Consider the following 25,354-nt stretch of genomic DNA (forward strand, 5'->3'; position numbering starts at 1 on the left):
GACATAGCAATGAACATACTGATGAAATCCTTATATCTAAGTCTTTGTCTGCATCTCTGATAATTTGCTTAAAACCGAGTCCTAAAAATAGGGTCATATAAGTGGAAGGAGAGAAACTTTTAAATGATTTTAATGTGCACCAACCAACAACTTTCCAGAAAAATGGTATCAATTTACATCTCTACCAGAAATATGTGGGAGAGCCTATTTACTTGCCAACACCAAGTATTTAACATTAAAAAAAGCCTATTTGATGGACTAACCTATAAGGTCAGTTCCCCTTATGGTCTTGTTCTTATGAACACTGAGCTTATGGGTTGCCAGACTGACATTTCACAGAGCCACTTCATAGTCTTCAGTATACCCTGCTGTTCTTATGGGCCCTGGGTAGGCCTGGCAGGCTAGGTTTATTGCCTCTTCTTCAGGAGAGAGTAGTCCTTGGCATGTCCCTGAGAAGAGTCTTGACTCCATGCCCCAGTGGGAACAAATGCAACTCTCAGACATTTGGTTGCTATGGTTTCTGTTGTTTCCCCAAGTGGAACATTCAAGGATTCGATATCACTTACTCACTAGGCAGACCTTTACTGAGTCCTTGCCATGTGCAAAGAATGTCCTCTGTTAAGTAGAAGCAGGACTGGATTGCAGAGAGCCTGGAGTGCCTGAAATTCCTCTTCTGAATTTCATGCCACAGCTGAGAGGCAGAAGTTACAGTGAGCCGAGATCATGCCACTGCACTCCTGCCTGGGTGACAGAACAAGACTCTGTCTCAAAAGTGGGCTCTTTGAAGGCTAGAAGGTATTTGGGGCAGCAGACCTGTGTGGAAGCAGTTATCAAAGTGGGGATGTGACACACACCAGGAGAGGGGAACAGACAACACGTGAGGTAAGAGATTGGAGGGTGGAGATCGGCTCTGGATGGTGTCAGTGGAGAGGTGGGACTGGGCTTTATTTTGCAGATGAGGGAAGTGTTTTTTTTTTGTTTTTTTGTTTTTTTTTTTGAGACGGAGTCTCGCTCTGTTGCCCAGGCTGGAGTGCAGTGGCGCAATCTCGGCTCACTGCAAGCTCCGCCTCCCGGGTTCACGCCATTCTCCTGCCTCAGCCTCTCCGAGTAGCTGGGACTACAGGCGCCCGCCACCACGCCTGGCTAATTTTTTTGTATTTTTAGTAGAGACGGGGTTCCACAGTGGTCTCGATCTCCTGACCTCGTGATCCGCCCGCCTCGGCCTCCCAAAGTGCTGGGATTACAAGCGTGAGCCACCGCGCCCGGCCGGAAGTGTTTTTATAGACAGAGCTTGATGAAGAGGGCATTCCAGGAAAAGGCAAATGTTATAAACAAAAGCAGGAGGCAGGAAAGCACAGAGCACATCTTCGAAATTGAGCCAGTGTGGTTTTGCCAGAGTGGAGGGGACATGGCAGGGCATGGCAGGGCTGCTGAGATTGGAGAAGGTGGGACTGACTTTATTGCAGAGAGCCTGGAGTGCCTGTAATTCCTCTTCTGAATTTCATGCCACAGCTGAGAGGTTGAAAAGTGCTCTCTGGTCAACAACTTTTGTTGTCTGTGGTGGTTGAGATCACCTCTGAGAACTCTCACAATCCCATCTCTTGAGGAGATAAATTGTTTGTGGAATGATTTCCCACCAAGCTTTTGAGTGGCTTCAGTGGATTTCCAGTCGAAATATCTTTGCTTTCATAACTTTGCTGCGGCCTGATGGTATCCTGGAAGTCTTGATTCTACCAAGCCTTCCAGTTCTGGGGTCTCCCTGGTGAGATCAGTCAAAGTTTCTTTCACTCCATGTTCTATATGTTGGCATGTGGTTGAAGTGAAAATGCCGCCCACTGGGCAGCACAGATGCCATGGTAACATATATACACACACACACACACACACACACACACACACACACACACACACACACATATATTTTTTTTAAAGTGGTACAGCTTTTTAATTTAATTTAATTTTATTATTATTATACTTAAAGTTTTAGGGTACATGTGCACAATGTGCAGGTTTGTTACATATGTATCCATGTGCCATGTTGGTGTGCTGCACCCATTAACTCGTCATTTAGCATTAGGTATATCCCCTAATGCTGTCCCTCCCCCCTCCCCCCCCCTTTTTTTTAAGAGATGGAACTTTGCTCTTGTTACCCAGGCTGGAGTCCAATGGTGAGATCTCAGCTCACTGCAACCTCTGCCTCCCAGGCTCAAGAGATTCTCTTGCCTCAGCCTCCCGAGTAGCTGGGATTATGGGCACCTACCACCACATCCGGCTAATTTTTTTGTATTTTTAGTAGAGATGGGGTTTCACCATGTTGACCATATCTGGTCTCGAACTCCTGACCTCAGGTCATCTGTCTGGCTCATCCTCCCAAAGTGCTGGGATTACAGGTGTGAGCCACCGTGCCCAGTGGGTAACAGATCTTTAAAATTCTGGCAGTTAAGCAGGGGATTTTGGAGAGAGCCTCTTTCACTTTTTGTCCTCCAGATCTTAGCATTTTTTGGGGGGGACACGGTCTTATTCTGTCCCCCAGATTGCAGTGCAGCAGCATGATCACACTCACTGCAACCTTGAATTACTGGGCTCAAGTGATCCTCCCACCTCAGCCTTCCAAGTAGCTAGGACTACAGGTACATGCCACCATGCCCAGCTAGTTTTTAATTTTTTTGCCTAGAGATGGGGTTTCGCTATGTTACCCAGGCTGGTCTTGAACTCTTGGCCTCAAGTGGTCCTCCCACCTCAACCTCCCAAAGTGTTGGTATTGCAGGCCTGAGACACCACACCACCAGGCCAGATTTTAGCATTCTAATTGTATAGTTACAGACTGCATTCCTGCTTCCAAAGAGCGGTGAAAACAAGTTTAAGGAGGAAACAGTGGATTTCAATACACTCTAGGGCAGGCTTCTCAAACTTTGTTGGGCATAAGAATGACCCGGAGAGCTTATTACTCTGATTTCAATAGGTCTGGATGGGTCATTAAATAGAGTAACGCCTGTCTTTGGTTCGAGAGACAGATGCAATTCCTCTCAGCTTCTGACTTCTAACATTAATTGTCAGTAGCGGCTGGGTGAAGTGGCTCATGCCTGTAATCCCAGCACTTTGGGAGGCTGAGGCGGGCAGATCACCTGAGGTCAGGAGTTCAAGACCAGCCTAGCCAATATGGTCAAACCCTATCTCTACTAAAATTAGCTGGGCATGCTGGCGTGCAGCTGTAGTCCCAGCTACTTGGGAGACTGAGTCAGGAGAATCGCTTGAGCCTGGGACGGGGAGGTTGCAGTGAGCTGAGATCATGTCAGTGCACTCCAGCCTGGGCGACAGAGCGAGACTCTGTCTAAGAAAAAAAAAAAAGTCAGTAGGGAGAAATGATTTTGCCTGATGTTTTTGGTTTAGGTAGTTTTCCCTTTAGAGGAGGCACAAGGGGGAAACATTAAATTTGTGCCAAACCCTGGAGAGACTGAAGTAAAAAGAGTTTAAGTGACAGAGCCACTCTCTTGTTAAGGCAAACCAAATTGGTCTTTTCAGGAATCTAAATTGCAACGGGAGAAAAATCTATTCTTGCTGAATGTTCCAAATAACAGAGAGGCAGATTCTTTAATAGTGATGGTAATTAGAAGGACTGGCCCAGGTCCTCCATACTGCCAAGAACTCATGGCTGAGTGACAGGTTTCAAAGAGGATTTGAAGGTGGATGATGTTAAAATCTTACGGGAAGTCAAGAGGGGCACCTTGCTTCATTCTGGATGGCTCATGTTTGGAATGTTAAAACCTTACCGGAAGTCAAGAGGGGCAGCTTGTTTCATTCTAGATGGCTCATGTTTGGAATAGTCTATTCAGGTCTGAGGTCAACTTTGGGGACAGAGATGGGGCTCAGGGCAGCAGAGAACAACAATGGTGATGAGAATCAAGTCCGTTGTCGATGAGGAACAGACACATGAGAAGTCTGGGGAAAATTTAAGCAGGGAAACCATCCCTGTCCTCAGATATTGGAAGGGCTAACTTGTGGAAGAGAGATTTTACTTGTTCTGTTGCACTCTAAAGGATGGAAGTAGGACTGATGGGTAGACTTCAGCTCAAATGAAGAATGACTTTTTAACAACTAGAGTTGTTCTACCACAGATTCAGCTGCACTGTCAGGTAGTGAGTTCTCTGTCACTAGAGGTATGCATTAAGAACTGACCATCACTTGGAAGGTGTTGCAAAGGGGACTTAAGCTGTGGCATCCACAGACCCATTCCACTCTGAAAGATTCAATGATTGTTTAATTTTTACATACATCTCCCCTCCCACCAACCTTCCAGGATAGGACATCTAAGTAGTAAAATGTAATCATGAATTCCCTAAAATCAAAAGAATAAATAGCCTTTCTGCATTTTGTGATGTGACATTATGTTATTTTCCCGATTCCCATGCTCTCAGACCTGTTGGGTTTGGTCAGACTCAGTTCATCTTGCACAACAAGCAGCAAAAGTATCCACATACTTGTAATGGCCTTTCGAGTCCCATCAGAGGGTGAGGAGGGTTGGTAAAGTGGTTAGTGAGAGGTGAGGTCAAGTTGGGGAAATTTTAGATAAAGTCTGAAATCCTGAATTCACAGGAACACGGGGGAGAAATTCTAGAGAAGGACGTGATGATTCACGGCACTGGGTCACTCCCTGCATGGGAGTGGTGCCCATTCTCAAATGGGCATGAGCGTGGGTGAGGAGTGGACAGAGAAAATGTTTGGGAAATTGGCATGATGAACGCATTGTTTGTGAGTTCCAGCAACAGGAGGGGCAGCGTAAAAAGCTGGCAGGGGAGTACAGGTTATAAAACAATGGTGTCTGTCTTAGTTGGCTCAGGCTGCCACAACAAAATACCACAGACTGGGTGGCTTAAACAACAGAAATTAATTTTCTCATAGTTCTAGAAGTCAAAAATCGAGGTGTCTTCAAGGTTGGCTTCAGGGGAGTCCTCTCTTCCTGGCTTGTAGACGGCTGCCTTTTTGCCGTGTCCTCATATATGGCCTCTTTACTGTGCATGTATAGGAGGAGAGAGAGAAAGAGATTTCTGGTGTCTCTTCTTATCAGATTGGGGCCCCACCCTTATGAGCTCATTTAACCTTATTATCTCCCTAAAAGCCCTATCTCCAAATACCATCACCTTGGGGGTTGAGGCTTTAACATATGAATTTTGCAGAGAGGACACAATTCTGTCTATAACAGTATCCATTGTAGCTCTTGCTAAGTGTCTTTGAGGGTGAAGTAATTATCCTCTTGGGAGGAGAAAGGAGGGAAAGGACACTGATTGAGAATCAGCTGTGTCAGTCACAACTGGTTCATAATTTCATTTGACTCCTGCACCAACCTTGCCACGAGAGAAGACGGAGGCTTGCAGATGTTCTAATCACCCAGATAGTAAGAGGTCAAGAAAACATTCGAACTTGAGTTGTAAAGCTCATGCTGTCTTTGCACTTGAGGGAACTTTACCTTGAAACCTTGCTGTATTCCTAAGACTACTTTTAGGCCTGTAGCTGTCAGGAAGACCACTTGACAGGCCATTCTGGGTGTCCAGGAGAGTCTCTGAAAAGGTCAATGTTATGATCAGAGTTGTGCTTTGGGGAGGTTGCTTGGCCATGTGGGTGGGTGGGGAGGTGACTGATGGAAAGGAGAGAATAGAGATCCTCTAGCAGCCCGTTACTTGGTCCTGTTGAGAGACAGTGACAGGCAGCACAAGAGCCATCTAGAAAGAGCTAAGTGGCCATAATATTGTGAAGGCAGAGTCAGAGTTTTGGTAAGTGATTAAGTGTAGGTCATGGGGTAAAGAGAGGGAGTCCAGAATGAGGAAGGTTGTTCCCCTAATAGAAATGAACAGAACCTGGGCTCAGGACATTCTGGTACCCCAAGCTCTCCTGGCCTCATTCCACTCTCTTCTCAGATAGTGAGTGGGGACTTCAAGACAGCCTGACATTGCTTAAAGTACAATGTCCCTGTTTGGGAGAGAGATTGGAGAGGACTTTTTGAACTTATGACTCATCTAATGCAGTTAATAATTTCTGGTAATTATGTCCTTAATAGTACAGCATTAGGCTTAATTATTTATCAAGCAAGAGGTGATAAATGAAAAGATAGTGGGTCAGGGCAGGTAGGCCACTTGCAGAATGAAACTTTTGATTCAAAGTGGACTGTTAGGCCAGGTAGGGTGGCTCACATCTGTAATCCGAGCATTTTGGGAGGCCAAGGCGGATGGATTGCTTGAGACAAGGAGTTCAAGACCAGCCTGGGCAACATGGCGAACCCCCGTCTCTACAAAAAATACAAAAATTAGTCGGTGTGCGCCTGTAGTCCCAGCTAATTGGGAGACTGAGGCTGGAGGATCACTTGAGCCTGGGAGGCAGAGGTTGCAGTGAGCTGAGATGCACCACTGCACTCCAGCCTGGGTGACAGGAATAAAACCCTGTCTCAGAAAAAAAAAAAAAAAGTGGACTGTTATCCCCCTCAAGCTTTGAGCAGAAGGAGGTAGATGTCTCTAAGCAACCTGCCTTCCGCTAGGTTCCCCTTCTTAATGAATGGCGTCCACCCAGTTACTCAAGTCCCAAATCTAGGAGTTAGCTTTGATTATTCTGCCCCACATTTCCCACATTTAACCTATCAACAGAGCCCACCAACTTTGTTTCTAAAACATAATTCCTAATCTCTACGCTTGCCTTTGTCTCAACTGTTGTCAGCCCAGTCCAAGCCACTGTCCTCTCTCACCTAAGCCAGGGATAGTCTCCCACCTGGTTGTTCTGTTTTCTCCTTTGCCCCCAACACTGCAATCTGTACACAACTTAGAGCAATTTAAAAAAGCATATTAGGTCCTGTCCCTCTCCTGCTTAAAATCCTCCAGTGGCATCCCATCTCACTTAGAATAAAACTAACCTTCTTTTTGAGTCAGGGTCTCACTCTGTCACTTCAGCTGGAGTGCAGTGGCACGATCATAGTTCATTGAAGCCTGCAAGTCCTAGGCTCAATTGGTCCTCCCTCCTCAGCCTCCTAAGTAGGTAGTACTACAGGCACGCACCACCATGCCCAGCTAAGTTTTTACATTTTTTTTGTAGTAGCAGGGTCTCACTATGTTGCCCAGGCTGGCCTCCAACTCCTGGTCTGAAGCAATCCTCCTGCTTCAGCCTCCTAAAGTACTGGGATTAGAAGCATGAGCCACCACACCCAGCCTAAATGGCTCTATTTTAAAATATTAAGATCACAAATCATTATCATATATCCACCTTCTTTTTGCTTCTCAACTATGCATACCTTTCCCACTTGTGGGGTGTCAGGGGGTCTTTGCTTAGGTGGAATGCTATTCCTGTGGTCTCTGAATGATTAACTTTTTTGTCATTCAGATCTCAGCTTAAATGTCTGAATTATAATAGTAATTCCTTAATATTAGAGAAAGTCCATAGAGTGACCTTCTCAGACTCTTCAATCTAATCATTCTGTCACACCCTCTATTCTCTTCATAGCATTTACCACTCTCTGATCATTGTTTTTGTTGTTTATTTATTTATGTTTACAGTATTTGAATATAAGCTTCTTGAGAGTAGGGATTTTGTCTGTGTTATTCACAGCTGTTATTAGTGCTTGACACGTGTAGTAGATGCTAAGTTAATATTTGTTGAGCAAATGTATTAATGCACCTGCACCAACCACTGTCTCCTCATTGTCATTCTGAGAACTTTTTCTGGCTAAGCCTTCAGAAATCTCCCTCTCCCCTGATTTAATATTTGGCACTAAGCACCAGCTGCCTTATACTAGGAATAGGGGCTGGTATAGTTAGAACAGTTTCTTGGCATAATCTGTCTTTTGGGAAATAAGCGTTTTGTTCCAGGTTTGGACCATCTTTGGGACATTAGATAAATAACTACACGCCACTCTCCATCTGCTTAGCAAGAATGGGGATAATTACACTTGTTTGGTTCTTATCAAATGCTGCTGTACCTTCTCCTCTTGGATACGGAAGGACTTTAGAACTTTCTGGAGTTCTTTTTGGCCTCAAATGCAATTGAATGGCTGACAGTATTATGATTGGTTAGTGCGAGATCCCTCCCTTGCTTTACCTGATATTTTCTTTTTTTGTCTCCCATTCACAGTCCTATTCTCCTTTCCCCTTCCAGTCTTCCACTCTTGGGTATTTGATATATGTGCTTCCAATCTGTCTTCTATAATCTATATTTAGACGTGTGTATCTTTGAAAAATGCAGTGTTTTGTGCATGTGTCCGTGTGGGTCCCTAGAATCTTTGTAAAAAATATCAATATTATATGATCTAGAGAATTGTTATTATTATTAATATCATCTCTTGTTACTTGGGAGTTCATGGAGTCACATAATTTAATAGCTAGGAATCACTTGCAAATCATCAGCTCCATGCCCCTCCTCATTTGACCAGGTGGCTAAGGTCCAGAGGCTTCCTTTGAAATGATTTCTTTCAAGAAAATTGTCAGTGTTTACTGAGAGCCTGTATTGGGCAAGACCCTAAGTCACCAGGCATGCTGGGAGATATGGAGATCAAGGGCTCATGCTCCTACGCACACAGCCTTGAAGGAGATTTTTAGGGAGGCCTGGTGGCTGTGGGACTTCCCATATCTTCTTCAGGATTGGACATGGGGCCCACAAAAGACTCACAGATGATCTGGTTTTGGGATACATCCCACTGCTCCTTCTCCAATCCTCTCCTTTTCATCTTTACTATTTTCCAAGTTTCCACATCTGCCTTCTGAACCAGCTGTCCCTGATGATTCCAGCACAGTTGTGCTCCCAGCCCGCCTCTGCTCTTTCTTGTCCTTCTCTTGGCTGACATGTCTCCTCTCTCTTTGACCCACTCTGAGTGTCCTGGTGGAGCACAGAGCCCTCACCCACCTGACTTTCTTTTGCGTTTCCAGATTGGAGCCTCCCTCTTTGCTAGTAACATTGGAAGTGGCCACTTTGTGGGGCTGGCTGGGACTGGAGCAGCTTCAGGCATCGCGATTGGAGGCTTTGAATGGAATGTGAGTAACACTGCAGCCATGGTGCACTGGAGCTGGAAGGAGCCTTAGCAGTCAACCAGTTCAATCTATGCTCAGAGGAGCTGAAGGTGTTAGGGAACCCTTCAGGGTCACCCCAGGGTGCAGACAGAGGAGAGGCATGACTTCAGGAGCCTCAGGGCCCTGCTCCCCTTCCACCAGAGTAGCATGAAAAAACCACTGGTATGACTAGTGGTTTTTCTGTTTTCCCTTCATGTTAAAAAGCCAAGGCCCTTCTGGCCATGTTTGAGGTTTGGAAATGCTTACCACCAGATTTCCATTATTATTATTATTTTTTTATTATTTTATCTTTAGAGACAGGGTCTTGCTCCATTGCTCAGGCTGGAGTGCAGTGGTGCAATCATAGCCTACTGCAGCCTCAAACTCCTGGGCTCAAGCGATGTTCCCACCTCACTCTCCCAAGTAGCTGGGACTACAGGCATGTGCCACCATGTTTGGTGAATTTTTTAATTTTTTGTAGAAGCAGGGCCTCACTATGTTGCCCAGGCTGGTCTTGAACTCCTGGCCTCTAATAATAATGGTAGTAGTAATAATAAATGTAATTATTTATTATTACTATTATTACTATTATTGTTATTATTAAAGCTGTCTAAGTGGCATTTTACTCTGTGTAAACCAGGGAAGAGGTGAAGGAGAACCCAGTGCTCTAGCTGTGGCCCAGTGCTGTGATGTTGATGAGCAGCCTCCTGGGCTCCTCTCTGCTGTTTTCTAGCTGCTATTTCCATGGGCCAGTTAGGCAGCCAAGGCCTCCTCCAGTCTCTAATGGCTTTTTAGGGGAGAACATGCTGGGTAATTTTTCTGCAGCAGCTGAGGGACCCTTCAGGTGGCAGGGATGGACTAAGGTTCCTCCTAATTTGTGTCCGCCTTTTGTGTTCATTTCAGGCCCTGGTTTTGGTGGTTGTGCTGGGCTGGCTGTTTGTCCCCATCTATATTAAGGCTGGGGTAAGTATCTGCTCTGTTATTTCATTTGCTGCTGGCAAATGTATCTGTCAGCTTGGTCTTCCTAGAGGGCAGAGGAGACATTATGGGATAAATGGCAGAAAAATTTGTGGATTGGCTTTCACTCCCAGGTTATGAAATTCCCAACTGTCTGCAATGGCATTATATGTATATATTCCTCCTCCTCCTCCAGGGCAAGGGTCTGGCTTCTTAGTGATGCCCAGTGACAGGTTTATTGGGCTGGGATAACACCTAGCTACTCCTACAGTGGTAGGGCATATGGGATTAAAATGAGCAAATGGCTGGAGGTCAGGGGCCATCTGGCCACCTCGCAGACTTCTCTGGCCAGCAAAGGTTATGAATCCTTGACCACACTTCTGTGGCTCTGATATCAGGATGGTGTCACTGTTCTGTCTGCTCTGGGCCCTCTGGTCACTGTGGCTGGCAGTGACCTCCCTCGCACCCCATGCAGGTGGTGACGATGCCAGAGTACCTGCGGAAGCGGTTTGGAGGCCAGCGGATCCAGGTCTACCTTTCCCTTCTGTCCCTGCTGCTCTACATTTTCACCAAGATCTCGGTGAGTCCACTGCCCTGGAGAGCTGGGCTGTCTCAGAGGCTGCCACTCTCTTTCCTCATCACATGCTGCCCACCAAGAGGCGGCTATATACATTTCTATTAACTTGGCCGCTTAAGCCTTCTTGCTCCTTGGAGTGAAGTCCTATTTCTGCATCGAGGAGCCATTGGAATTCAATGGAAATCTGTCCTCCACTGTGGTGCAGGCTGAAAACACAAACAGGTTTGTGAAGGTTCAGGGAAAGCAGTTCTTAATAGAAGATTAAAAGGGAGTTAGGGATGGAACTCCCTATGACCCAGCAATCTCACTACTGGGTATATATGCAAAAGAATTGAAATTGATATATAGAAGAGGTATCTGCACTCCCATGTTCATTGCAGCACTATTCAAAATAGCCAAGATATAGAATCAACGTAACTTCCATTAATGGATGAATGGATAAAGAATACATGGTATATATACACAATGGAATACCACTCAGCCTTAAAAAAGAAGGAAATGCTGTCATTTGTTGTGAACATGCTGTCCGTGTTCATAACACGGATGAACCTGAAGAACATTATGTTAAGTGAAATAGGTCAGGCACAGAAAGACAAATACAGCATGATCTCACTTGTGTGTGGAATCTAAAAAAATTAACTCAGAAGTGGAGAGTAGAATGGTGGTTACCAGGGTCTGGGGGTGAGGGGGTGAGGAGTTGGGGAGATGTTGGTCAAAGGATACAAAATTTCAGTTAGATAGGAGGAGTAAGTTCAAGAGATCTATTGTACAACATGGTGACTACAGCTAATAACAATGTGTTTTGAAAATCAGAGAAAGATTTTAGCTAGGCTTAGTAGTGTGTGCCTGTAATCCCAGCAACTCAGGAGGCTGAGATGGGAGCCCCAGGGGTTTGAGGCCACCCTGGGCAATGTAGTGAGACCCTGCCTCTTAAAAAAAAAAGATTTTTAAGTGTTTTCACCACAAAAAAGAGAAGTATTTGTTTGAGGTAATGTATATGTTAATTAGCTCAACTGAGCCATCCCATAATATATAGTTTAAAATATCATGTAGTACATGATAAATATATACAATTTTTATTTGTCAATTTAAAAAAGGGGGGAGTTAGGGATATCTAGGGGTTGGCCCCAACTTTAGAGACAGGCATGGGCCTTTGTGCCCTGCCAGGGTAAAATCTGACTCTATGTTACATTTCTCACGCACTTAAACACAAGCAGCCAGTGCCAACTCTGGAAGGCACTGCTGAGATTCTGTCTTTTCTGGACAGAGAAGTGAAAACCCTGGAGTTTGAACGAACTTCTCCTGAATCAGGAGTAGAATCCAGGTCTCCGATTCTCAATTCACTGTCCTTTTCCCTGCACAAGGCTCCTGCTTTTTCTTGGAATCAGCTCTGTGGGCCTTTAATTGCTAATTCTCTGGGGGATTTTTACTCTCTCTGAACCCAACCACTGGGGCTGCCCCTCTACCATTTAGCCTGCTGTCCGTGCCAACCTGGAGCTGTAGGTCCACCTTGCAGAGCTGAGATTTCTCAAGGATTGGAGGGCCACTCGGGTACCTTTGAAAGCTGGGCAGAGCTCTTGGCTGACCTACTGGAGCAAACATTGTGTTTCTTCCACTCCCTCCCTCCCTCCCTCCCTCCTTCCTTCTTCTTCCTTCTTCCTTCTACTTTCTTTGTCTTCCTTTTTGTGAGATAGGGTCTTGCTGTATTACCCAGACTGCCAGACTGGAGCGTGTGGCAAGATCATAGTTCAGTGCAGCCTCTACCTCCTGGGCTCAAGCGATCCTTCCACCTCAGCCTCTTGTGTAGCTGGGGCTACAGGTGTGTTCCACCATGCCCAGATAATTAAAAAATTCTTCTGTAGAGACAGGGCCTCACTATGTTGCCCAGGCTGGTCTCAAACTCCTGGACTCAAGCAATTCTTCTGCCTCAGCCACCTAAAGTGTTGGGATTATAGGCATGAGCCACTGCGCCCGGCCTTGTGTTCCTTCTTTACTTCACTTTTTCTTCCTTGAAAGTGTTCAGGTCAATTCCTCTTGATTGTGAAATAAAACAAAGCAACAACAAAAAAACACAAAAAAATCAGGCAACCACTAAACTTCTGAGATATCTTTCTGATAGCCCAAAAGATGGTAGGAAGAGAAAAGTTTGCTTATAGATTTTAGTGTGCATTTTTTTCTGTCCCCAAGGTGACTGTCAGTCTGATAAAGGTTAAAGCGATGGTATAAAATGAAAAGAAAAGAAAATGTAAATGATAAGGAATAAGAGAAAGAAAATAGGACTTTGGTAAGAAAACTACCTTGGAGAATAATTGAAGGAGCTGGCTCCTAGTCTGTTCCCCTGCCCACTAGCTGGTGACCTGGGATAAATGTCATAAAAGCTCTTTAGAGCTTAGCTTCTTTATGAGTAAGATGCGGATAATAATTCCTGCCTTGCCTAGATCACTGGGTGTTGGTGAGCATCCAGTGAATTTATTTGAAAACACAAAGTGTTCTTGAAATGTAAGATATAAGGATAATGAGGCCGGGTGCAGTGGCTCACGCCTGTAATCCCAGCACTTTGGGAGGCTGAGGCATGAGGATTGCGTGAGACCAGGAGTTTAAGATCAGCCTGGGCAACATGGCGAGACCCTGTATCTACAAAAAATAAAAAATATTAGCCAGGTATGGTGGTGTGCACCTGTTTTCACAGTTACTCAGGAGGCTGAGGCGGGAGGATCACTTGATCCCAGGAATTCAAGGTTGTGAGCTATGATCGCACCACTGCACTCCAGCCTGGGTGACACAGTGAGATCCTGTCGCTAAATAAATAAATGAATGAAGATATAATGATAATGAACATGGTTAATTGAGAACCTTCAGCACTCTCTGCAAGAAGCTTTCTGGGTTGCAGTAGGGCGGAGAGAGAGAGGTGGTGTTTTTTGAGATCACATAGGGAGTAGCTCCAGCTTTTCCCCTTAGCCAGCAGTTGCAAAGTGCTCACCGCTCTATCAAAAGGGTTGTCTCATTGCCTATGATCACTTTTTGTCTCTCTTGTTGTTCTCCCCTATCCAGCACCAAAGGCGAAATTGGTCCAATCTCAGTATCTTGCAAAAGATCTGCCCTGGGTGAGATGTGAGTTGGGTTGGATCTGAATTGAGCCGTCTACTTTAGCTAGGTAGGGTTCTGAAAATACAGTTGCTAGTGTTTCTATTTTCCTGATTACTTAAAGTTGAGACAACAGCAGCATTAAATAACATTTGCAATTTTTTTATTATGGAAAATTTCAAACATACGTAAGCAAAGATAGAATAGGATAACAAGCACTCACGGACCTAACACTGATCACTTAGCTTTAATAATTATCAACGTTTTGCCATTTTTGGTTCATCTATCCTCTTCCAATTTTTTTCCCAGCAGTATTTTATTTTATTTTATTTTTTCCAACGTTTATTTTAGGATCAGGGTACATGTACAGGTTATATGGTTAAATCGCATGTCATGGGAGTTTGGTGTACAGATTATTTTGTCACCCAGGTAATAAGTATAATACCGATAGTTTTTGTTCCTCACCCTTCTCCCATCCTCCACCCTCAAGTACGCCCCAGTGTCTATTGTTCCCTTCTTTGTGTCCATGTGTATTCAGTGTTTAGGTCTCACTTATAAGTGAGAAAACACGCAGTACTTGGTTTTCTGTTCCTGCATTAATTCAATTAGTATAATGGCTTCCAGCTCCATCCATGTTGCTGCAAAGGATGTAATCTCATTCTTTTTTATGGCTGCATAGTATTACGGTGTATATGTGCCACATTTTCTTTATTCAGTCCACCACTGATGGGCATTTAGGTTGATTTCATATCTTTACTACTGTGAATAATGCTCAGCAGTATTTTAAATCAAATCTCAGATCCCATGTGATTTCACTGTAAATTCTTCAGAATGTACCTTTGACTTTTAAAAAATATAACCATTGTGCTATTATCATATCTAACAAAATTTACAGTAATTTCTTAATTTAGGTAGTTTAATACCCGGCCCATATCAAGATTTTCCTAATAGTCTCAAAAATGTTTTCCTACAGTTAGTTTGTTTGAATCAGGATCTGAACAAAGTCTACATGACATTGCATTTGGTTCTTTCTTTAAAGGAAATATACATGTGTAGGTCTTCAGCCTACTACAGTTATTTTTCCCTTTTACATTATTACCTTTCTGTCCTGGCCTACATGAATAAACAATTTTTTATTGGGTTATATGTCTATTTGTTGTTCAGTTGTAAAAATTCTTTAGATATTCTGGATGCTAGACCCTTATCAGATATATGACTTGCAAAATTTTTTTCCCTATCCTGTAGGTTGTTTTTTCACTTTCTTGATAATGTCCTCTGATGCACAAAGTTTTGAAATCTTGGTGAAGTTCAATTTATCGATTTATCTCTTGTTGCTTATGCTTTTGGTGTCATTTCTAAGAATCCATTGCCAAATCCAAGGTCATGAAAATGTACCCCCTTGTTTTCTCCTTAGAGTTTCATAATTTTAGTGCTTATATTTAGGGCTTTGATCCATTGTGAGTTAATTTATGTATATGGTATGGCCATGTGCCACCATGCCGAACTTCATTCTTTCACATGTGGATATCCAGTTCTGTCAGCACCATGTTTTGAAGAAATGATTGTTTTCCCACTGAATGGTCTTGCACGTAAGTTTTTACTGAACTTGGTGAAAACATGCTCTTGCTGATAATGCTGTTAAGGTTTTGTCTTGGAGTTGGGGCCAACACCTAGGAACAGTGCTGCCTCCTTGTGTAGCTTCCTGACTCACACTGCTTCTGCCCTTGACCCATGCCTTTGTGCTTTCTCCACTAATGTCATGATTCAGCCTCCTTTACTTTCTCCTCCTCTGCTTCAGGGTTGGTGTTTTTGTTTGTTTGTTTGTTTGTTTTGTTTTTTTAGATGTAGTTTCACTCTCGTTGCCCAGGCTGGAGTGCTGTGGCACGATCTTGGCTCACTGCAACCTCCACCTCCCGGGTTCAAGTGATTCTCCTGCCTCAGCCTCCTGAGTAGCTGGGATTACAGGCACGTGCCACCATGCCCAGCTAATTTTTGTATGTTTTTAGTAGAGATGGGGGTTTCACCATGTTGGCCAGGCTGGTCTCGAACTCCTGACCTCAGATTATCCACCCACTTCGGCCTCCCAAAGTGCTAGGATTACAGGTGTAAGCCACTGCGCCCAGCCCCCAGGTTGGTTTTTAGTTATAAGATGAAAAGCCTGGGCTTTCCCATTTTATTTGATTAGAGACCAGTGTGCAGAGCCTGGACTGGGAAATGCTGGGAGGGCTAGAGAAATCGGGCTTTGGCTTCCTGAGAAAGGGCAGTGTGTCTGTCTAAGAAGAGAAAAGGGAATGTGAGCTGGAGGGTGAGGAGGTCACACTGCAATGAGCAGGAGGGTGGTACCTGTCTACTGTGCACGTAGAGGAGGATGCTGGGCCTCCCCTTCTCCCAGGCAAGTGTCCTCCAAGTCCACAGTTCAAGCAGGTGAAAGTCTGTGGACTGCAGTTGCCATGGTAAGAGCACTCTTTGTCCTCAGAGCTGGTGCAGGGGTGGCAGGGATGGTCATATAAATAAATTAGGTGCCCAACCTCTCTCCCTGCCTTCTCTATCACCTCACCTATTTTTCAAGTTACTGATTAAACCTTCTTGGACTTGGGAGCCCCCAGGGAGCCGAGGGATAGCCTCTTTCAGCTCAGATCCAGATGGAGCCCATCCCCCAGGAGCCCGCTTTTTCTAAATTTGGCTTTTGAATTGTATGTGTTGTGTGCTGCTCCCTCTCTGTGTGATTTTTAAGGCTCCTTACCCTCCTCACCCTCCTGCTCACATTCCCTTTTCTCTTCTTGGACAGATGCACTGCCCTCCCTCAGGAAGCTGAAGCCTTATTTCTCCAGCCTTCCCAGCATTTCCCAGTCCAGACTCTGCACACTGGTCTCTAATCAAATGAGACTGAAAAGCCCAGGCTTTTTATCTTATAATTAAAAACTAACCCTGAAGGACAGGAGGAGAAAGTGAAGGAGGCTGAATAATGATATTAGTGGAGGCCATGACCAACATTATACTTACTCCATCCATTGCCCAAGACCAGGGATCCCTTGACAAATACATAAGAAGTTTGATAGCTGCCCTCTATTTAGTGCCGGTCTCTTCATGTAGTCTCCAATAGGGGTTTTACTTACACCCTCTTCAGTTCTCAGAAGAGTACAGCATGGGTAGGGATTTCTATTATTTGTTTGTTTGTTTACTGAGATAGGGTATTGCTCTGTTGCCCAGGCTGGAGTGTAGTGGCATGATCATGGGTCAATGCAACCTTAAACTTGTGGGCTCAAGTGATCATCCTGCCTCAGCCTCCTGAGTAGCTGAGACTACATCCATGTGCCACCATGCCCAGCTATTTTTTACTTTTTTTTTTTTTTTTTTAGAGATAGGGTCTCACTATGTTACTCAGGCTGGTCTTGAACTCCTCACCTCAAGTGATCCTCTTGCCTTAACTCCCAAAGTGCTGGGATTACAGGTGTGAGCCACCACATCTGGCTGGGATTTTAATTTTATTTTCCATTTTATGGGAGAGAAAACTGAGTCTCAGAGAAGTTAGGTAATTTCCCCCAAATTACACAGCTAGTATGTGGCAAAGCCAGGACTGGAGCAGGGTCTCTCCAGTGCCAAAGTCTGTTCTCAGTGTTCTGCCCTGTGCTTGGATGGGATGAAGGCATAGAATGAGGGGATGGGATAGATCATGTGGTCTTATGTCCTGCGCTTTCATTTTACAGATGGAGAAACTGAGGTCCAGACAGGGGAAGGGACTATGAGGGGTTAAACAGGAGCAGAACTGGGATGAGAAGCAGATTTCCTCACACTGAATCTAAACCTTTTGACATTATATGCCCCCTATCTTCTAAGTCTTTCATTCTTCCAGTACAGAGTAGGTTAGAATTCAAGACCCTGGGAAAAATGAAGAGAGCCAGTTAAATGAACCTCACAATATAAACGAGTTGCCAAGAGTAGGATTTGAGAGGACTGTGAGGAGAGAACATCAGCTGCACACTGGGTATATGAAGGATCTGAAGGAGGGACATCTGGGCAGGGGGTAGGGTAGAGAGGGATGCAGACAGGCAAGGCTTTGTCTTCATAAATTCGGTTGGTTTTAGGTTCAACATGAGTCACAGAGCATGAAATTTTAAAAAGAATTACACCGATATCAACTGTACCTGCTAGAAGCTCACTTCAAGACACACAGGAATGCAGGGCTCATGGACAAAAGAAAATAACTGTTCATTAACAAAATATGGTGATAAGGCATTTATATTCCACACAAACCAAGATTCGCCAATTGTATGTGTGTGTGGAAGGGCACAGATGGTTTGTGATGGGTGAGACGAGAGGAGGGATGGTGTGAGATTCCTGTCCAGAGAGTGAACAACCAGGGACCTGCCACGAAGGCTTGGGGAGAATGTAGGGATCCAGTGGGGTTGTAATTAATGGGAGAGAGGAGAAAGTACAGGGCATTGTAGGTGCAGAGCCCAGATGTGGCCCAGGCCATTGGGCAGCTGTGATGTGGAGCCTTGGCTATGGCTACCATCTTTTGGTCACGTATTTTTGGGCTCCGAGACTCAGAACTGATTGTCCTTCCATGAGCTCCTGAATTTTATTGGCTCCCTCGAGCACCTGCCTTATCAAGCTCTGAGAAGCATTCCATTCTGTAAAATTTCCCGGCATGTGCATCTTATGCAAATGTGCACAATCCCTGGAGATAAAGCCTCAGATTTTATGACTTACATGTGATGACTGAATGTTCATGTCCCCATTTGTGTTTCCTAGGGCTGTTATCACAGATCACAGCTACAATAAATGTTTACAGCAATTTTGCTGTCCATTTTGGATCCTTGGGTGAAAAGAAGAGCTTTGGCTTTTGCTTAAGATTTGAATGCTCATTCCCAGGGCCACTCACTTTCACAAGTGGAAAGAGAAATTTGAGTAATGGTTCTTCACCATCTGAAACCATGAGGCTTGGCAGGATTTATCAAATGCTCAAATACATCTTGGTTAGGACCAGAATGGACAGCAAACACACACATATAAAATCACTGGATCTCAAAACATCAGAGCCAAGGCGAAGCAACATCCCCAAAGCTCCCAATCAGACTCAGTCACTTGCAGATGCTTTCCAACTGGGTTCTGTATTTTTATTCCCCATGAGTCCCATGGACATTGTTCAGCCAAATTTTCAAAGTGACAGGAACTACACCCCTGGGCTAAATCCAACACATGATCTATTTTTGTAAGTAAAGTTTTACTGGAGCCCAGCCAAGCCCATTGTTTGTGTTGTCTGTGGCTGCTTTTATGCTTTAACGGCAGAGTGTGACAGAGACAGTAAATGCAAAGCATAAAACATTTACTTCCGGGCCCTTTACAGAAAAAGTTTGCCAATTCTTGATCTAGAGGACCATAATTTTTTATTTCACTTCAAGTTGGTTTTGCTTAGCAGCACTGGAGAAATTTTCTTCTTTCCCTTCCGCCTCCCCATTTCCCTCTTTCCTTCCTTCCTTCCTTCCTTCCTTCCTTCCTTCCTTCCTTCCTTCCTTCCTTCCTTCCTTCCCTCCCTCCCTCCTTTCCTTCCTTCACTCCCTCCTTCTCTTTCTTTCTCTCTCTCCGTTACCTTCCCTTTCTTTCCTTCCTTCCCTCCCTTCCTCTCTCCCCCTTTCTTCACTCTCTTCCTTTCCCTTCCTTTCCCCTTCTTCCTTCCTTTCGCTCTTTCCTTTCTCCCTTCCCTTTCCTTTCCCTCCCTCCATCCTTCCCCCTACTCTCTTTTAAGGGCTAACATTAGTTTAGGGAAAGAGCAATCTGGGATAAGCTGTGAAACAAATGGTCTCATGGGATTACAGGACAGTTATTTTATATCAAAGCTGGTGCTGTATTCCCTATACAGTCCCCTATTTTTATAAATAAAAAATTTAATGAAATACTTCAAATATACAGGAATGCAGAAAGAATATAGCAAACACCCTTATATCCACCACTCAGATTTTATAGATCTTAACAATTTATTATTTGTAGAAAAGAAATAAAACATTACAGATATAGCCGAAGACCTATTTATACCGTTTTCTTGGTCTCATTTTCCTCTTTCCTAAAAGGTGAATGCTGTCTTGAACTTGGTATGGATTCTTCTAGTCTATGTTTTTATATTTTTACTACATATATATGGGTACTCATATAGCCATAAAGAATATATTCTGATTTAAAATTTCTGCTTCCTGCACTTTTGAAACTGTAGGAAAAAATATAACATTGGCATTTAAAAATCTTGGGGTGGGAGATGCACACTGTTATCTCCAATACCAGTATTTTCATATTTTGGCCTTGCTCAAATTGTGTGTATTCTTTCACAAAGTTGCAGTTAGAATATGCGCACCATTTTGTTGTCTTCTCCCCAGCCCTACCATCAAATTGTAAATGTTGTTCCAGTTTCAATTTTCATAATTATTATTTGTAGGGGCTGCAGAACATAACTGTTGACATATAATTTTTAGAAAGCCACTTAAAAATACTCTGGTGGACAAAAATCTCTTGACAGTGGTCACTTTGGGGCTACTTTTACTTTTCAGTGTGTAACTTCCGTGATTTTTTATTTATTTATTTAATTTTTATTTATTTTTTTTGAGCAAAACTCTGCCACCCAGGCTGGAGTGCAGTGGCACGATCTTGGCTCACTGCAACCTCTGCCTCCCAGGTTCAAGCAGTTCTCCTGCCTTGGCCTCCCAATTAGCTGAGATTACAGGCATGCGCCACCACACCTAGCTAATTTTTGTACTTTTAGCAGAGACGGAGTTTTACCATGTTGGCCAGGCTGGTGTCTCAAACTCCTGACCTCAAGTGATCTGCTTGCCTCAGCCTCCCAAAGTTCTGGGATTACAGGCATAAGCCACTGTGCCTGGCCTGTGGTGTTTATTTTAACCTCCCACACATACATTATTTTATTTGAGATTTTATTTTAAAAGTAAATTAAAAATTTTTTCTTTGTTGTTAAAAAAGACCTTGCTGGCTGAGCATGGTGGCTCAGGCCTGTAATCCCAGCAGTTTGGGAGGCTGAGGTGGGTGGATCACAAGATCAGGAGATTGAGACCATTCTGGCCAACAGGTTGAAACCCTGTCTCTACTAAAATACGAAAAAAATTAGCCAGGCATGGTGGCACACACCTGTAGTCCCAGCTACTCGGGAGGCTGAGGCAGGGGAATCACTTGAACCTGGGAGATGGAGGTTGCAGTGAGCCAAGATTGTGCCACTGCACTCCAGCTTGGCGACAGAGCAAGACTCTGTCTCCAAAAAAAAAAAAAAAAAAAAAAAAAAAAGACCTTGCTTTCTGTAGAAAATATTCCAGAAAGATCTTGCTTTTCAATGTTGTTTTGAGGATCAAAATAATGCATGTGCCTAAATGTCCTTGGTAAACTGTAAAACTCTCTGAACATGAAGTAAAGAAAAACAAAACAAACAAAAAACCCTAGTGAGTTTGTTTGGCAGCTAGGAAGGACCAAAGACTAATGTCAGCGCACCCAGACTAGAGTGGCCTTGCTCAGCTGGAGTCACCTACATAAGCTTAGCTAAGGTATTTCCAGCCTGGCCTTTGGCATGCCAAGGGCAGAATTCATCTGTGAAGTTAGAATGACTCATGTGAGGAAGAATTTGTCCTAGGTTTCTTCAATTCACCAGGGAGGTTTCCTTAGAATCCTTTATCTGTACTGTTAGAAGGAAATAGAATATCATAAAAACAAGATTTCTATTAGCCTAACACTTTTCAGAAGTCTTTATAGAGGTCATTTATAGCATTATCTTATAACTTATGTGTTACTTCTTTGTGACTAATGACAGCAAGGCACATATTAATGAGGGTATCACAGTCTACTATGGTGTGTTGTCATAAAGCATTAAAAATTAACTACTCTGGAAAATCAACCAAGGGCAGTTTAAAGGCAGTATCAGCTTTGTAATCTTTTCCTAGCTTATTTACACTTATTAGCTAATCCACCAAATCAAACGTGTGTTCATTTAACAGAATTTCACTGCAATCAGTGAATGGGGCCCCTTGAATTTAAGTAACTTTATGTGACTGTGTAGAGGCATGAGAGGAGAGGGACCAGCATTATAAATATTCATTACAATTTCAAGTGGCGCAGTGTGCAGAGTCAGGAAGAAGTGACCATTTCACTTTTGGCAAGACTTATGCACAGCAGGGGCCCCTTCCTCCTCTTGGGCTACTGCAGAGGGCAAGGCAGAATGGAAGCGGTCCAGGACCTGGGAGAAGAATGCTTTCCTCACTGCAGACCTTTCCCACTTCCAGCCACTGAGAATCACAAGCCCCTGGAGCCAGGACTTCCTGCATAAACACGAGGACACTGAGAATTAGAGAGGGGAAATGTTTTGCCCAAAGGTTTGCAGGCCTAGAGTGGCGGCACTGGGGCTAAAATGCTGGTTCTTCTGACTGCTAGCTCCAGGGAGAGAGGAGTTTCTTTCTAACTCACCATCTCTCCTCCCACCTCCTGGCTCTGCCTCCCCTCCTTCACCAGGAAAGGTGGTGACTTGGGTCCCCTGGGTGAGAGAATCTTCAGGGGAGGTCTGGGCAGAGGGGAACTAAGGCATCAGGTCCTCAAAAGGCCCACCTTGGGGAAGGGGGTCGAATCACCTTCCAGGGCTCACGTGTTAGCTCAGAAGCATGGAGTTGGTATTAGATGTGCTCTTTGCTAATTAATGGAGGGAGGGAATAGGAGATTCTCATAGGAGGGACAGGCAGGTATGGTGGGAAATTTAAACACTGGAGAGCCCTCAGGAGCAGCAATGGGATGGGGACTGGGAAACGGGACTAGAGAGGAGATGCAAGATGTAAGAGGAGATGTGAGAAGTAAGAGTCCAACCCTGCTGGCCCATCCCCAAGGCTCCATCTGGGCGCCGTCTGCATGCCATGAAATGTTAGGGTTTGTGCAGTGAAACAGTTTGTGCATTCATTCCATCTAGGGGAAGTCCAGTTTCTTCCACACCTGGAGATTTGAAAACAAAAGACTCAGCTGGATGCGGTGGCTCATGCCTGTAATCCCAGCACTTTGGGAGTCCAAGGCAGGCAGATCACGAGGTCAGGAGTTCGAGACCAGCCTGACCAACATGGTGAAACCCTGTCTCTACTAAAAATACAAAAATTAGCTGGGTGTGGTGGCACACACCTGTGATCCCAGCCACTCAGGAGGCTGAGGCAGGAGAATCGCTTGAACCCGGGAGGCAGAGGTTGCAGTGAGTTGAGATCACGCCACTGCACTCTAGCCCGAGCGACCGAGTGAGACTCCGTCAAGAAAAATAAATAAAAAAGACTCACCATGATCATCCCTTAATACTACCCTCCCTGGTATTGTTTTGGAGATGACATGAACGTGTATTTGGGGTGACCCTGGTGCTCTCTGCTGGTTTATATGAGCAACTGCACCATCCAGCCAGGTAGAAGGTTCATTAGGAGAAGGCCGAAAGAGACAGGAAGGAGGAGAAAGGGTGAAGGTGGAAGAACTGCATCGAGAATTCAGGAGTGAGGAGGGAGCAATTCTCCCAGAAATTACATGAAATAATCTAAATAAAACCAGCAAGTACCAAGCCTGCTATGTAAGAGGTGCTTGGTGACGTTCTGGTTGTGTCTGAGTCAAGATGGACTGCATCCGGGTTGGGAAGTTAAAATTACAAACTTGCTAAGTTTCTCCCCGCTCCTGGGTGGGGATAGAGTTTCTCACTTATGGACTCTCCAGCACTCAGACTTGCTTTTGGGAATGAGCTCTGATAAACCTGTGTACACTGAGGTGCAAAAGATGGACAATAGCTCAGAGCAACAGTCTACAGGTGACTTGCAAGGAACCTCTAAGTGTTAATAGCTGTTCCTTGGCAAAAAGAGTTTGATAGTTCAATGAGTTTGTGAATGTCATGTACCACGTTCCCTCCCTGGGGATGACTGTACATGGTATATATTAAAGGCTCAGAAAAGTTGTGTGGCAGAGAAACCGCCTTAACTCTGTTTAGCATTTTATAGACCTTTTTGACCATGGAATTCTTTTTCTCATGGAATACCTATTATCATCTTGAATAAAGCTTGCTTGGAAAATCAGGAGTAGAGAGACCATAGGCCCTGTAGGCAGCTGACCTCTCTCCCTCCTAACTCCGCCTCTCCTCTCCTTCCAGGCAGACATCTTCTCAGGGGCCATATTCATCAATCTGGCCTTAGGCCTGAATCTGTATTTAGCCATCTTTCTCTTGTTGGCAATCACTGCCCTTTACACAATTACAGGTGAGTCCATTCAAATAAACCAGCACCTCAAGCCCAGCTCAGGATCAGGCACTAGTGAAGGATAAAGGGAAGTAGGAGAGGAGGTTTCTCTTCTTGAGGAGGAGAGATACACTCAAGTAAGAGTTTGGGAGTGAGGTATTTGCTTAGTCCCAACTCATAGACCCTCCAAGTTATATGAGTGGTTTCGGAAAGCTGTGGTGTTGGCTGGGATAGTCAGGGAAGCTTCTCACAGGAGTGCATGCAGAGCTGGGCCCTGTGGGTTGTGGAGATGACTTAGCTAAGATGGGAGAATCAGAGCAGTGGCAGGTGCAGAAATAAGTGAGCACAAGAGAGTGGAGGCAGGGTAGGCACGCAGATGCTCCTGGCTGGAGGAGGGTGGCCATGAAGAATCGTGGGGGTTTGTGGGGACCATACAGCTTGATAGTTCAAATGAGGTCACAGTATACTGTGTGTTTTGAACACAGTATACTGGGGTTTGGAAAGCCAGGCAGAGGCCTTGGATTTGATGTGTCAGGGACTGGGAGCCCCTGTAAGGAGGGAGAAAGGAAGTGACTCCCACACAGAGGTTTTAGAAGAAGACTCAAGTGGCCACCCAAGAAGCTGGTGCATGAATAACAATTGGGGCTCCTTTGCAGAGGGGTCACTCTGCCTCCTTGGTGGGGGTGGGAGGGATCAGCTTTAGAACTTGCTGCTTGACTGGAGCCCCACAGCTTTGGGGACTAAGAAAAAGGTAGACATAGAAGCGGCCCTCTGAATTGTGCCAATTTGGTGATGTCCCACCATCTCCACAGCCAGCTGTTTGCTCCTTCCTGCCTTGAGTGTGGAAGACGCTTCTTCTTACCACAGAGGAGCCATCTCCTTTGAGCCATCTTCTGGCTCAAAAGGGTCACACCAGACTCTTTCCCCTCAAGTAGGGAGAAACATTCACCACTTCTATGACAGGTGGAGCTGTGGGAACATGCTGAATAGCAGAATACTGTAACAGGACAAGGGAGGGAAGGAAGGAGAAGCAGGTGGACAACTGTGGGGATTTTCTCAGAAGGCCAGCAGGAAGTAGAGGGTGGAGAGTGGGGAAGGAAGCAAGTAGACAGGTCACCCTCCACACGAGGTCAGATGTGTTGTCTTCTTGCCTGCTTAGGGGGCCTGGCAGCGGTGATTTACACGGACACCTTGCAGACGGTGATCATGCTGGTGGGGTCTTTAATCCTGACTGGGTTTGGTAAGTGGGGCCAGGGCAGGCTGAGGAGGTGGGAGCAGAGGTAGAGGGCCTCAGGAAGAGAAAGGCAAGTCAAGCCTCTCTACCTGTTGCCAGCCTAGGCAGTGAGCTGAGGCGTGCTCTGCCCTTCCAAAGGGAGAGTCCAGCCCAGATGGGCTGTCATTATGGGTATGCAGGGTCAGCTTCCTCATCCCTGGAAGACTGAAGCTGGGGCTGGTCCTGGATTTTCTGCTGCCCTCTCTCACCAGTCTGGGCT

At 44.9% G+C, this 25,354-nt stretch overlaps 1 protein-coding gene across 3 annotated transcripts in view; it reads left to right on the plus strand.

Moving 5' to 3' along the window:
• The window catches only part of SLC5A1 (solute carrier family 5 member 1), a 76,908-nt gene that overhangs the window by 15,369 nt on the left and 36,185 nt on the right, over nt 1–25,354 (plus strand). For 2 of the 3 annotated variants that reach the window (XM_030815208.1, XM_030815209.1), the window contains exons 3-7: nt 8,898–9,002; nt 9,921–9,980; nt 10,450–10,554; nt 23,777–23,882; nt 25,021–25,101. In XM_030815208.1, coding sequence (XP_030671068.1) covers nt 8,898–9,002; nt 9,921–9,980; nt 10,450–10,554; nt 23,777–23,882; nt 25,021–25,101 — 457 coding nt within the window. Of the gene's footprint in view, nt 1–707; nt 883–8,897; nt 9,003–9,920; nt 9,981–10,449; nt 10,555–23,776; nt 23,883–25,020; nt 25,102–25,354 lie in introns of those variants that run through there. The other variant, XM_030815210.1, reaches the window with a different exon arrangement.

Source organism: Nomascus leucogenys, chromosome 7b (genome assembly GCF_006542625.1).
Source record: "Nomascus leucogenys isolate Asia chromosome 7b, Asia_NLE_v1, whole genome shotgun sequence".
NCBI lineage: Eukaryota > Metazoa > Chordata > Mammalia > Primates > Hylobatidae > Nomascus > Nomascus leucogenys.